At 37.9% G+C, this 15173-nt stretch overlaps 1 protein-coding gene across 5 annotated transcripts in view; it reads right to left on the bottom strand.

The window, feature by feature from the left end:
- nalcn (sodium leak channel, non-selective) overlaps positions 1–15173 on the bottom strand; it is a 214852-nt gene that overhangs the window by 15411 nt on the left and 184268 nt on the right. For all 5 annotated transcript variants that reach the window (XM_061879749.1, XM_061879750.1, XM_061879751.1 and 2 more), the window contains exons 27-35: positions 13760–13864; positions 13524–13630; positions 13327–13447; positions 11830–11928; positions 10434–10527; positions 7776–7882; positions 7479–7553; positions 3997–4116; positions 3862–3930 (exon numbers count right to left, since the gene is read on the bottom strand). In XM_061879749.1, the coding sequence (XP_061735733.1) occupies positions 3862–3930; positions 3997–4116; positions 7479–7553; positions 7776–7882; positions 10434–10527; positions 11830–11928; positions 13327–13447; positions 13524–13630; positions 13760–13864 (897 nt within the window). The remainder of the gene's footprint in view (positions 1–3861; positions 3931–3996; positions 4117–7478; positions 7554–7775; positions 7883–10433; positions 10528–11829; positions 11929–13326; positions 13448–13523; positions 13631–13759; positions 13865–15173) is intronic.

Here is a 15173-nt window from a genome sequence, read left to right as displayed (position 1 = left end):
CTCAGGACCCCAATTTAGCCAAGGTTTTATATTACATTAAATACGATATTATCCCACAATTGGACTAAAATAGTATGCTGGTTCTAAATGTACTTAACAGTTAAAGGGCAAAACATAAACATTTTTAACTATAATAACCTAATGTTTTTTTGTAGGTCAGAGAATGTTCTGAAACTAAAGCTGTCTTTTCTCTTGCTACAGAAACACCTATTGTTTTATTTTTTATTTATTTTTGGATGTTTCCTTTATTTTTTTTCATTCTGCAGTTCAGCACATGCCAAGTATAGGATGCAGACAACTGTTTATATTGGACATTGTACTTGTTTTAAAGTTGTTTTTACGTTGCTTTGACATGTCACAGGTGTTTTTTATGATACTATACATTGTGTGAGTGTTGTTGTTTTTTAATTGTGGTGTGTGACTGCTGCTGTTTTTTTGTTTTTATATGTATATCTGTAACTTTGTTTTGCTGCCCTCTTGACCAGCTCACTCTTGGAAAAGAGATTTTAATCTAAATGAGTTCATTACCTGGTTAAATAAAGGATACTGTTAATTGATGGGAAAAATTATGAAAAACCACTGATCTACAAACTTAACAGCTTAAAGGCCTACTGAAACCCACTACTACCCACCACGCAGTCTGATAGTTTATATATCAATGATGAAATATTAACATTGCAACACATGCCAATACGGCTTTTTTAGTTTACTAAATTACAATTTTAAATTTCCCGGGAGTTTCGTCTCGAAAACGTCGCATAATGATGACGTGAACGCAAGACGTCACGCGTTTTTAGGAAGTATGAGCGCTGCGCACACACACACAGCTAAAAGTCGTCTGCTTTAACGGCATAATCACACAGTATTTTGGAAATCTGTGCTGCTGAATCTTTTGCAATTTGTTCAATTAATATTGGAGAAGTCACAGTAGAAAGATGAAGTTGGGAAGCTTTAGCCTTTAGCCACACAAACACACGGTGATTCCTTGTTTAAAATTCCCGGAGCTGAAACTTTACTGTGGATCAGACATGGATCCCGACCAAATGTCAACCAGCAGTTTTCGGTGAGAAAATTGTGGTAAAACGTCACCACTTACCGGAGATCAGCTGTGCTTGTGCTGTTCATACAGCTGCCGTAGACTTCCATCATACACTGGCTTCAAGACACCCGTGGACACACACTTCCGACTATCAGGTACTATTTAACTCACTAAAACACTAGCAACACAATAGACAGATAAGGGATTTCCCAGAATTATCCTAGTAAATGTGTTTAAAAACATCGGAATCCGTCCCAATGCAATCGTGTTTTTTTTTAACTCGTTTTTATTATTATTATTATTATTTTTTCTAGTCCGTCGCTATCAATATCCTCAAACACAAATCTTTCATCCTCGCTCAAATTAATGGGGAAATTGTCGTTTTCTCGGTCCGAATAGCACTTTTTGTTGGAGGATCCCATTAAAAACAATGTGAATATGTGAGGAGTCCCCACACTTGCGACGTCATCGTCTGCGACTTCCGGTAGAGGCAGGGCTTTTCTGTTAGCGACCAAAAGTTGCGAACTTTATCGTGGATGTTCTCTACTAAATCCTTTCAGCAAAAATATGGCAATATCGCGAAATGATCAAGTATGACACATAGAATGGACCTGCTATCCCCGTTTAAATAAGAAAATCTCATTTCAGTAGGCCTTTAAAGGGGAACACATTTTTTTATTTGCCTATCATTCCCAATCCCTGTGAAATACAGGAACACATATTTTTGTATTTTTTTCATGCATTCTAAATTGTAAAAAAACGCTAGCAATAGGTGGCTAAGAGTGCAGGTAATGGGAATTTGATCAATTCTGCCTATAAAGCACTCTTAAAAATATCCAAACACCTCCATCAACGTTTTACATACATGCAGTGAATATATATGTCATGTAGTAACAGGCATATTCATAATACCATGTAATATCTACCTTATTTTGGTCATTTTAAGCATTACAGCGAAGCATTGATTCCACAGAGTCACATCGGAACGTTCGCTATTTCTTTCAACAGGGGCAGCGTAGCTCGGTTGATAAAGCAGCCGTGCCAGCAACCTGAGGGTTCTAGGTTCGAGCCCCGCTTCTGCCATCCTAATCACAGCTGTTGTGTCCTTGGGCAAGACACTTCACCCACTTGCTCCCAGAGCCACCCACACTGGTTTAAAAATGTAACTTAGATACTGTATGTAAAAGTGCTTTGAGTCACTAGAGAAAAGCGCTATTTAAATATAATTCACTTCACACTTCACACTTCACTTCAACAAAATACAAGGTTCTATTACTTATCATGACAAACTTCATGAGGGCCACCAATGACTACTTTGGGACAACTGATGATCCAGAAACTTATAGTTTTAAGTCTGATTATATGAAGGATGAGTTACAAGTTAAAAAAGCAGAGAGATAAACCGATGCAGCTCTAGCAATCGAAGGATGGGATGTTTATATCTTTCAGCACAAGACTTGTGTTCCCCGTTTAGAGGATAAATTAATCATACTCTTCACCCAGGTAAAAAAAATAAAAAAAGATGAGAGAAAACTAGCATATTGTCTCGTCTTCCTCGGTAAGTCTTCGGTGCTATGTTTATTTTCAAAGGAAGCCAACAACTCGGTTTGTGGCCATAACCTTTAACTACACAAGTGAGAGACATGATTTCCAATCTAGTAATGGTAAATGGATTTTACTTGAATAGCACTTTTCTACTTTTGAGGTACTCAAAGCAGTTTGACACTATCACCAAATTTTTATACTGATGACGCCGCATCAGGTGCAACAGCGGGTGAAGTATCTTGCTCAAAGATACTTCGGCTTGGTCACAGGGGGAGTGAGGATGGAACCTTCAACCTTCAGGCTGGGAGAAACTACTCTTTCACCTGAGCCATGCTGCCACCTGAGCACAGACTTTTACCGCCGCAAAAAGTAGTTCCTCTGCGTTAGCTCTTATAATAACAATGTCTCTAATACTTGGTTGATATGCAGGTCATGACATGTAAATGTTTTGTTGGTGGTTTTATTAGAGGGCTTCATAGGTGACTTTCAACAACTACATTGTTAGCCATTGTTAGTACAAGCTTGATATTACAATTTAGAATGCATTAAAAAGAGAAAAAAACAAGTGATAGTCCAAAATCCAAAAAAGAGCAGTTTTCGTTTAAAAAATGAACTGGATTTAATCAATTTAAACAAAAAACCTAGTTTTCGTTTATTTGTATTTACTTCTTTAAACTACTGTGCCCCGAGAGAATTTCTGAGATGGTGCACAGCATGGCCAAAAAAAGTCCTGATCTACAAACCCACCTGTACGCAACAAATGGAAGAAAAAAAATAGTAATAACACAAATGATAAAACCTAACAATCTATACATTTATTTATTTATTTAGTTATTTATTTACATGTCCTAAACTCCTGCACACCCTCACTCGGGATGCAGTGGGATTCTAGAGAAGGCACGTAGCTTGACAAAAACAAATACAAATTAAAACCTTTTTTAAAAAGCACTAATCTAGGGCCAAAACATATTGCCTATCCTGTTCATTTCAACAGCTTTTTAAATAATATTGGATCCCAGTGGAGAACTACAGTAAGTGTATTTTAACTAAATATTTTACAACCTTTATATAAAAAGTTTCACCCACTCAAAAAAACTTAAATAATTGTAAAATATTAATGAAAATTGATCATTTAAATAATAAAATAAGTATATAATACAGGAAATATTAAGTAAATAACTTACATTAACAACAAACAAATGAATATATATTCAATGTTTAGATTCTCACCCAATTGCTAGGACAAAATATTCCCCCTTAAAAGAAATATCACTTACGTGCTTGCCGCATATTGTGAAGAATCTGAAGACAATCACACACGTGCCCATCATGTAAGTATATGCATTCTGAACAGACAATAGATACACGTTACATGATTTAATTCACTGCATTACAACAGTAATGGTTCTAACCAGTAGAGCAAAGTGCAGGACTATCCAGATAACGCCGAGCGACGTCACCAGCAGGTCGTAACGATTCCGTCTGCTCTGCCAGTAACCGGCTGGTGACATGGCAATGAGCTTCATGGTAACCTGGGAAACCACACAACGCTTTTATAAGAAGGACGCAACTCCCACATATTTTTAATATGAAAGAAAAGGCAAACTGGTTATGAATGCATGGTGAAAGAATACAGAGGAGCAGGAATACGAGTGCTACCACACTGAGGAAGTACGTCACTTTTGTTCTTTTAAAGGAGAAACTTGCTCAAAGGTACATTTTTCAAACCAAAAAAATATAACAAAAACATTTGTATGCATATAAACATGTATATATATATCCATCCATCCATTTTGGGGTCATATATATAAACATACGTACACATACAACATGTATATGTACCGTATTTTCTGGACTATAGGGCTCACCAGATTATAAGGCGCACTGCCGATCAATGGTCTATTTTCGATCTTTTTTCATATATAAGTTAAAGTTAAAAGTTAAAGTCCCAATGAATGTCACACACATACTAGATGTGGCGAAATTATTCTCTGCATTTGACCCATCACCCTCACCCCCTGGGAGGTGAGGGGAGCAGTGGGCAGCAGCGGTGCCGCGCCCGGGAATCATTTATGGTGATTTAACCCCCAATTCCAACCCTTAATGCTGAGTGCCAAGCAGGGAGGTAATGGGTCCCATTTTTATAGTCTTTGGTATGACTCGGCCGGGATTTGAAATCACGACCTACCGATCTCAGGGCGGACACTCTAACCACTAGGCCACTGAGTAGGTATAGGCCACTGAGTAGGTATACAAGTAGGTATAAGGCGCATTAAAGGAGTCATATTAATATTATTTTATTTTTTTTCTAAATGTAAAACACTTCCTTGTGGTCTACATAACATGTAATGGTGGTTCTTTGGTCAAAATGTTGCATGGATGATGTTTTACAGATCATCTGTCAAGCCGCTTCAGGATGCGCCTTTTTGTGGGCGATCTTATTTACGTGGCTCACCTTCGACAGCGTCTTCTCCCCGTCATCTTTGTTGTAGCGGTGTAGCGTGCAAGTACTGGAGTGGAATAATTATCAAAAGATGCAGCTACCTTTTTTAATGACATTCAGACTTTACTTCAATCAATAACGGAGCAGTATCTCCTCATCCGTGGCTCACTAGTGCAATAACAACGCTAGAAATATGTCCCGTCCGACCACAACTCTCTAACAGCTAAAGTTCCTTGGGTGAATCATGTAAAATGAAAAAAGTTTACTGACAGATATAAGTAAGAACTTTATAATACTTTATATTAGAAATGGCAACAGCAGAGGGTGAATGTCACATAACAAGAAGATAGAGAAAAAGAAGAAGCTGATCTAAAACGGTGTCCACATGGACGTGCGCAAATTTTCAGGACTTATGCAGATTCCAAATACATATCAGCAGGTATCAGAAGGTAAGAAAAGTTGCTTTTGCATAATATTGCGAAAGAAAACGCCAGATAATATGTTTGCCAATGGGTGCCTTTTTTGTTCCTTATACACGCACCATAGTAATACTTGTATCTCTGACTACGGTAGCCATAACGGACCGACAATCCATCAAGCGGTGCGGCTTCAAAGTCATACTAAAACATTTTGACAGATTTTTGAGTGTCGTGTGTAATGTTCTTTATTTTCAATGTAGCTGAGATTGGCACCAGCGCCCCCCGTTACCCCAAATGGAATAAGCCGTAGAAAATGGATGGATCGATGGATGGAACATTTAATGTTTTGGTGTCGTTCACTGGTGTCATATTGCAGTCTATATGTATCGCTCGGCAGAGGGGTTAGTGCGTCTGCCTCACAATACAAAGGTCCTGAGTAGTTCTGGGTTCAATCCCGGGCTCAGGATCTTTCTGTGTGGAGGTTGCATGTCCTCCCCGTGAATGCGTGGGTTCCCTCCGGGTACTCCGGCTTCCTTCCACTTCCAAAGACATGCACCTCGGGATAGGTTGATTGGCAACACTAAATTGGCCCTAGTGTGTGAATGTGAGTGTGAATGTTGTCTGTTTATCTGTGTTGGCCCTGCGATGAGTTGGCGACTTGTCCAGGGTGTAACCCGCCTTCCGCCCGATTGTAGCTGAGATAGGCACCAGCGCCCCCCACAACCCCAAAGGGAATAAGTGGTAGGAAATGGATGGATGTATCGCTTATGTGTGACTGCCATCTACTGGTCACACTTATCATTACACCATGTACCATTTAAAATTGCTTTGAGGTCGGTAAGCACAACCAGAACCGTTCCGTACATAAGGCGCACCGGGTTATAAGGCGCACTGTCTATTTTTGAGAAAATTTAAGGTTTTAAGTGTGCCTTATAGTCCAAGAAATATAGTGTGTATATACATATATTTATATATATATGTATATATATATATATATATATATATATATATATATATAGATATATATATGTAAATAGACAGTATATATGTGTATACATTAAAAATAACTTAGATTTATATTGCGCTTTTCTAGACATTCAAAGCGCTCACAGAGAAGTGGGACTCAACATTCATTCACACCTGGTGGTGGTAAGCTACATCAGTAGCCACAGCTGCCCTGGGGTAGACTGACGGAAGCGTGGCTGCCAGTTTGCGCCTACTGCCCCTCCGACCACCACCTATCATTCATTCATCATTCATTCACCAGTGTGAGCGGCACCGGGGGAAAAGGGTGAGGTGTCCTGCCCAAGGACACAACGGCAGCGATTTTTTGGATGTCAATAGGTGGGAAGTGAACCTGCAACCCTCAGGTTTCTGGCCGGCCGCTCTACCCACTACGCCATGCCGTCCCACATACATTAATTGTGTGTTTGTGTATATATATATATATATATATATTTATATATATATATATATATATATATATATATATATATATATATATATATATATAATTTTGTCAAAATATATACCGTATATTTAATTGTCTATACTTTTCATAATTACTGATTATACTGTACTGATTATATTGAATATAAAATTGCTCAACAACTAGAGGAATTTATTTGGCGTTCAGGCGTGTCATTCACACCTGTCTCAGATACTCTCACACGCAGGCAGCACAAGCACATCCATAAAAGCAGCCAAGAGAGGCAAATAACTATTTGCACTCATTGTTGTTGCACATTTTATTTGTATTCCCTTTATTGTTTTAATTCTATCAGTTAACCAACTGCTTTTGTTGAGGCCAAATGTAAAGCAATTTCTGTCTGCAAATACACCACTGATGCTATGCTTGAATGACAGTAAATAATGTGGATCTGAATGATAGAATATACATTTAATAAGTAGCTCAATTTTGCTCAACTGCTATCATATTAACCGACAACACATACATTTAATGCACGTGCATTTTACGTACATGTGTAGTTTACTCTTTTGTTGGCATAATTATAATGTCAAGTTGACTCACCTCCAGTACAAATATAAAGGTGAAGACTACAGACAGGGTGGCGAGGGGAAATGTTACTTGGTCGTCTACATCCCACTGGAGAAAAAGAAAAGATTAAAAAAATTATAATGATTAGAAACAATTAAATAAATAGTTAAAAAATAGTTTATATATTGTTAGTATCATATGTTAACGGTAAATATTATTTTAATGAATAAAAATGTAAAGAATAAATAAACAATATAATAAATAAAGACAGATGATTAATTTAGCGTAATTATATGGTCTTAAAAATGGGGGATGTGGCGTTACATCCACCTTGACTGAGAGCAGAACAGACTGGGCCAACACCAGCACAGCTATGCCACGCTTGAAGAACGGGTGCTGAGTGATGTCGTACATCTTGGCCCGGAATCCCCCATTTTCTGCACAGAAAACAATTAAACATTATTTTTTAAAGTGTTTATACATTAGTTTATAGTGATCAAAGGTAGAGGGACTGCATAGCCATAGAGCAGGGGTCGGCAACCCGCGCCTCCGTAGCCCCATGCGGCTCACTCTGATGTGGCTCAGCTGCTAAATTGCTGACCCCAAGGATTATACCGTGAGGTTTTCGGATTTTATTGCCTTTCTCAGAAATCACCCCGGGATAACTTTCTCCAATTTTCACCTGAACTTCAATACTGAGGGTGTGCAGTGATGGCAATGCCTTTAACCTCCGCTAAAATATGGCGTCGCGTCGGCTTTTACATCACACGATCTGCGTGTTAACAGGTCACCTTTTGAATTAAGCCTGTGTTAACACACAAAAGTGACTGCAACGCATACTTATTCAACAACCATGCAGGTTATACTGAGGGTTGTAATATAAAGAACTTTAACACTCTTACTAATATGCGCCACAGTGTGAACCCACACCAAACAAAAATGACAAACACATTTACGGAGAACATCGGCACTGTAACACAACATAAACACAAAAGAACAAATACCCAGAATCCCATGCATCCCTACTCTTCCGGGCTACATTATACACCCCCTAGCACCAAATCCCGCCCCCTCCAACCCCGCCCACCTCAACCGACGCACGAAGGGGGTGGCGAGATCTGGTGCTAGCGGGGTGTATAATGTAGCCCGGAAGAGTGGGATGCATTGGATTCTGGGTTTTTGTTCTTTTGTGTTTATGTTTTGTTACAGTGCCAATATTCTCCCAAAATGTGTTTGTCATTCTTGTTTGGTGTGGGTTCACAGTGTGGTGCATATTAGTAAGAGTGTTAAAGTTGTTTATATCACAACCCTCAGTGTAACCTGTATGGCTGTTGAACAAGTATGCCTTGCAATCGTTAACGTGTGTCTGCAGAAGCCTCATACGACATGCGACTGGGCTGGCAAACTTATTGAACATGTTGTAGAGGGCGTCATAAGGCAGCACCTCCATAGGATGCCCTTATTAATTTTAAACGAGGGAAATTCTACGAACATTCGCGAGAATGGTTGATCTGACATTGGGTATGCTCTCGGATTATTCGGGAGGGTTGGCAAGTGTGTTGCTGTCAAGCGGCATTCATATTAAACTCGCGGGCCCCACTATCATTAAATTGTCATATTAAGGTGTGGGCCGCGTGTCTGAGACCCCTTGTTTATACATAGCACAAAGTAAAACAAAACCTCTGTATGCAGTGTTATTTCATTTTAAATTTCAAAAGACATTTGTGGCTCCCATTGTTTTCTTTATTTTGTGAAATGGGTCAAAATGGCTCTTTTAAGTGGTAAAGATTGCCGACCCCTGCCATAGAGGCTGCAGCAGTCATGCACATATGCTCAACGTCCGCTAGATGGCACTCAAAGACTGTCTGAAAGATCAGTTCTGTTCTCCATCCACACTTTGCTTCTTTTTCATTGTCAAGTTTGTATTACTTAAATGAGTATAATTAATTAACTGTTAGTCCTATTTTTAATTATACATTGATTTCCAATATTAAAAAGGTAGCTGGATGGATGGATGATGGATGGAAAAATAAAAAATAAACATAATCTCAAAATGAAATAGACAGCTTTCATGTGAGTTATCTAAAATGTGAAATAACTGTCCATTATTTTTTTTTAATTACATAATACAGTTTTTAGTTATTAATTAATCCATTTTTAATATTAAAAGTTATTGAAGTGTTTATTTTGTGTTTTTAATCTAATTTTACCACAACAGAAAAGGCAATTAAAAACTACAAAATCTAGTAAGAAAAAAAGTATTATAAGACATTAAAATACATATATTTATAAATTAATTTAAATACGAATGTAACAAAATCAAAATATATTTCAATGAATTCTAATTTACCATTTTTTTGAAAAATGTTCTCATATTTTTTTCCAAATCATAGATATTTTTCACACCTTGATGCAGTTTGTGCACACACAAAACCTTTTTTAATGAATGCTGCAGCTCATCTTTTGGCAGCAACTTGCAAGCTACAGCACATTTCCCTAACACTGGCACCCATCCATAATCTTCCGGTACATTCCCAAACTAAGTTGAAAGCTCTGTTTTCTTTTTGAATATGTTAGATATGTTTGCACTGTACAAGCACTTTAATTAGGAGCATGAGAGCCCATGGGCAGGTCAGTGTATTGATGGTCTGCCAGTGAGTGGTGCCTAAAGCCTTTGGCTGTGGATGAAAAGTAGGATGATTCATCTGCTGTCCAAGAAGCGTTGCTGACTACTACGACTATTGATTTTTTATATTTTTTATTACTTCTCAGCCTAAAATGCACAAACAGCGACAATGCCTCTGACGAGACTCACCAACTCTCAAAGTTCCATTCTAAGATGTGGCCGAAAAACTGCGGTGATTTTGTAAAGGATCCAGTCAAGAATGCATACATACTAGCTACAAGTAAGTTGCAAAAGCACAAAGAAGGACTTATTTGGTTAGCCTGATTTGACACTAAAATGATATGCAGAGCTACAGTATGTACCTGGACGAGGTGGCAGGTGGAGAGGTTGGGCAATTTTGAGCCGACTCTTGAGGTCCTCCCATCGCCTCTGGTCCACAGTCAGCAAAGCAGTGCCCTGGAGGGAAACAATAAAGACAATGATGGCTGCCTTTCCAGCCGTGTATAAGCGACATAAGCAAAACTTCTTTGCACGAGAGAATCAGGACCCGAAGGAGAGAAGAATTGTTAATTTATGAAAGAAAAACTTTAAAAAAATACAAATTGTAATTTCAGGAAAAATAAACATTTTATAGATTGGGAAAAAAACATATATACAAGTTAATTACTTAATTACAATAATATTAAAATCATACTACGAGAAAAAGAGTCACAGTTTTACAAGAGTAAAGTTGTAATTTTATGCAAAAAAATAAAAAAGTATTAAGTTGGGGAAATATTTTTTTTATATATATATACACACACATACTTGTAATATTCTGACATTTTAATCTAAAAATGATTGCCTTGATCACACAAAATTATTGTAATATTTCATTATTGTATTCAATTATTTAATAATTGCAAAACTGTGATTAATTTCCCTTTGTATAATTTAAATATTATTACTCAATAAATAACTTTCATAAAAAATAAAAAAAAAACAATTTCGGCAAAAAATAAATGCGTAATTCCACACACTTTATTCAGGTAACGTTATTATTATTATTTTTTTTTTACACATAAATGAACAATTTAACTCTTCTGTGTGGTCCAAATTCTCTTTTTTTAAACACCTTCTGCTTTTTACAATGTATAAGAAATCCTAATGTTAGGACAAAAACGTCATATTTGAAGAAAGATTGCAGCCTGTGCCTCCTTTTTTAATGGCACCTTTCCATATCATTAGCACAAAACTAAACACAATCTCACATCAGAGCAATTACAATTTGTTTTGTCAGGTACCATATGTAATTGAAATGTAGACTGTGTTTTCTTTCAATATATGTCCGTAGATATCATATTTTAACCTACACTGAATTAGCTTATCATGTATTTACGGTAAGTCAATAAAAGGTTAAGAATCTCAAAAAGGTGGCCCCAACACCGCAAATAGTCACTATAAAGTTCTAAAAAGTTTTAATATTATAAGAATAATCTTTGGAAATTGTACACTGTTAAATACATGTGTAATGTCATGAGAGAAAAGCCATGTAAGGAGAATAAAGGCCTATTTTTCTTGGGAAAACGTAATGCAAGTTGTAAAAACTTGTAATATCGAGGATAAAAGTTGTACTACTCTACAATAGTGCGTTAAAAATAATAAAGCTCTATGCTTGTAACATTTTTAACTTTATTGCAGGAATTGAGACTATTCTAGTCTATGGCCTTATTGTTCAGCATTTAGTCATTTTTCCAGTGCGACACAACATTTGTTTACTTTGTTCTCATTGAAGTTAGCAATGACGACGCCCACAAACAGCGTGAGTCCAATCATGCAGCCCAAGAACACGAAGACATGGATGTAGATTCCGTGGATCTGCAAACATTGATACGTAGGACTTAATCTGCTGTTACTGCGAATACGAGCGAGTACAAATACAGTACAGGCCAAAAGTTTGGACACACCTTCTCATTCAATGCATTTTCTTTATTTTAATGACTTTTTACATTGTACATTGCCACTGAAGGCAAAACAATGACTGAACACATTTGGAGTTATGAACTTAATAAACAAATGTGAAATAACTGAAAACATGTTTTCTAGTTCAGTGGTTCTTAACCTGGGTTCGATCGAATCCTAGGGGTTCGGTGAGTCGGCCTCAGGGGTTCGGCAGAGGTCAAAACAGACCCGACTCATCGTCTAAATAAAAACTTCTCCCTATCGGCGTATTACGGATACGGCAACAGCAGAAGTCACACTGATTTGCAGGTGTGTCATTTGTTGTGAGTTTATCCAGTCTAGTGTGAGTTTAGCGTCTGTTTTGTTCTTTGAACAAGGTAATGTTCTTGCACGGTTCATTTTGTGACCAGAAAAAAAACATGGTAATACTTTTGTATGGGGGACATATTCACCATTAATTAGTTGCTTATTGACATGCAAATTAGTAACATATTGGCTCTTAACTAGTTATTATTAAGTACTTATTAATGCCTTATTCGGCATGGGCTCATTGTAACCCTAACCCTCTAAGCCTAACCCTAACCAAATAACTCCAAATTAAGTCTTTGTTACTTAGAATATGTTCCCCTAGTGTCCAACAACCTCTATATTAAGTCTGTGTTACTTAGAATATGTTCTCCATACTAAAGTGTTACCAAAAACACAAAACTTTGCCTTGAATTTGAAAAATTTTATTTATTTTTTTTTCACTAAGAAGGGTTCGGTGAATGTGCATATGAAACTAACGGGGTTCGGTACCTCCAACAAGGTTAAGAACCACTGTTGTAGTTTCTGATTACTGCTTTGCACACTCTTGGCATTCTCTCCAAGAGCTTCAAGAGGTAGTCACCTGAAAGGGTTTATACACTACAGGTGTGCTTGAAGCTCATCGAGAGAATGTCAAGAGTGTGCAAAGGAGTAATCAGAGCATCCATCCATCCATCCATTTTCTACCGCTTATTCCCTTTGGGGTCACGGGGGGCGCTGGTGCCTATCTCAGCTACAATCGGGCGGAAGGCGGGGTACCCCCTGGACAAGTCGCCACCTTATCACAGGTAATCAGAGCAAAGAGTGGCTATTTTGAAGAAACTAGAATATAAAACATGTTTTCAGTTATTTCACCATTTTTTGTTAAGTACATAACTCCACGTGTTCATTTAGTTTTGATGTGACAATCTAAAATGTAAATAGTCATGAAAATAAAGAAAATGCATTGAATGAGAAGGTGTGTCCAAAACTTTGGCCTGTACTATGTATACCACAAATGTTCTGTACCGGTCCCACGCGGTGAATGATGACATCACGGACTTCCACCCATCCTTTTAGAGACAGCACTTCAAAGAGGGCCAACATGGCGTTCCCCACATTGTCAAAATTAAAGTTGCGAGGGTTGGCCCTGGAATGTGACACAAACACAACATTAATCGGCAGTTGTATTTCAAGTAATAACATGAAAAAAGAGGTGACATTACCAGACTCTTGGTACCCAGAATCCTGGTTTCTTCTCGCCTGGTTTTAGTTTGAGGTTGAGGTTTTTGGACACGCTGACGTTAATCCGGAATATCCCGTGACAATCGTCCTGTGGCCAATGGAGTCATGCTATTAAATCAACTTGCTTTTCTTTAGCCTTGTTATTGTTAGATTGTTGGCTGCTGATTGCAGAAAGATGCGGCAAGAGAGGAATGGTGAGGTATGTCTGCTGCCGTACCCTTTTCAGGACATGGGGGTCGTTACACTTGGCCAGCTTTCCAGCAAACAGTTGGACTCCGAAGCTGGCGAAAACCAACATCAGCGTGAGGAGGAGAATAGAAACCTGTAGGAGGATCATATCAATACTGATTAGTCAGGGGAAAGTATTAGAAGAAAATATATTTACTTTGGATATAATCTTATTGTTATTATTTTTTTAATTAAATGTCTTATTTTAAGAACAATGTTTATTTATTTCCTAAGCATAATTTCAAAAACAGTCACTACTGCCCCAAAGTAAAGTGCTGTAAATGTTAAATACAAAAGGGCAAAAATACAAATCACAATATGTACAGAAAAGGCTATAAATACTCAGCTTAATGAAACAAACAATGAAATAGTTAAAACGTAAAATAAGCAGAACACACATAAGTGATATCCATATAGTACAAAAGCATTAAAAAAACATAATTTCTTTAAAAAAAAATATGTTGAGTTTAACATGTTTTAAACTTTAGCGCAAATAAGTGAGTTTTTAGTGAAGATGTAAAAGTTTCAAGAGATGTAGCAGCAGCTCTGAGATTCAAAGGGAGAGCATTGCAAAGTTTTGTTTATTTATCCATCCATCCATCCATCCATTTTCTACCATTTGTCCGTTTTGGGGTCGGGGGGTGGGGGTGTTGGAGCATATGTCAGCTGCTTTCAGGCGGAAGTTGTTTTACACCCTACACAAGTCGCCTCCTCATCGCAGGGCCAACACAGAAAGACAGACAACACTCACACTCACATTCACACACTAGGGCCAATTTAGTGTTGCCAATCAAACTATCCCCAGGTGCATGTCTTTGGAAGTGGGAGGAAGCCGGAGTACCCGGCGGGAACCCACGCAGTCACGGGGAGAACATGCAAACTCCACACAGAAAGATCCTGAGCCCGGGATTTAACCCAGGACTACTCAGGACCTTCGTATTGTGAGGCACATGCACTAACCCCTGTACCACCGTGCTGCCCATAGTTTATTTAATTTCCCTTAATTTATTTTATTTATTTCAAATATTCGTGCACTTTCTGTGAACATGTATTTATTACTGTATTTACTTGTGCTATACTAAATGGTCATAAATGGTAAATGGGTTGTACTTGTATAGCGCTTTTCTACCTTAAAGGTACTCAAAGCGCTTTGACACTACTTCAATCAATCAATGTTTATTTATATAGCCCTAAATCACAAATGTCTCAAAGGACTGTACAAACCATTACGACTACGACATCCTCGGAAGAACCCACAAAAGGGCAAGGAAAACTCACACCCAGTGGGCAGGGAGAATTCACATCCAGTGGGACGCCAGTGACAATGCTGACTATGAGAAACCTTGGAGAGGACCTCAGAAGGGGGCAACCCCCCCCTCTAGGGGACCGAAAGCAATGGATGT

Source organism: Nerophis ophidion, linkage group LG19 (assembly GCF_033978795.1).
Source record: "Nerophis ophidion isolate RoL-2023_Sa linkage group LG19, RoL_Noph_v1.0, whole genome shotgun sequence".
NCBI classification, from domain to species: Eukaryota; Metazoa; Chordata; class Actinopteri; order Syngnathiformes; family Syngnathidae; genus Nerophis; species Nerophis ophidion.
Note: the sequence above shows the minus strand (reverse complement) of the source record. Positions and strands in the feature narration are given on the sequence as shown.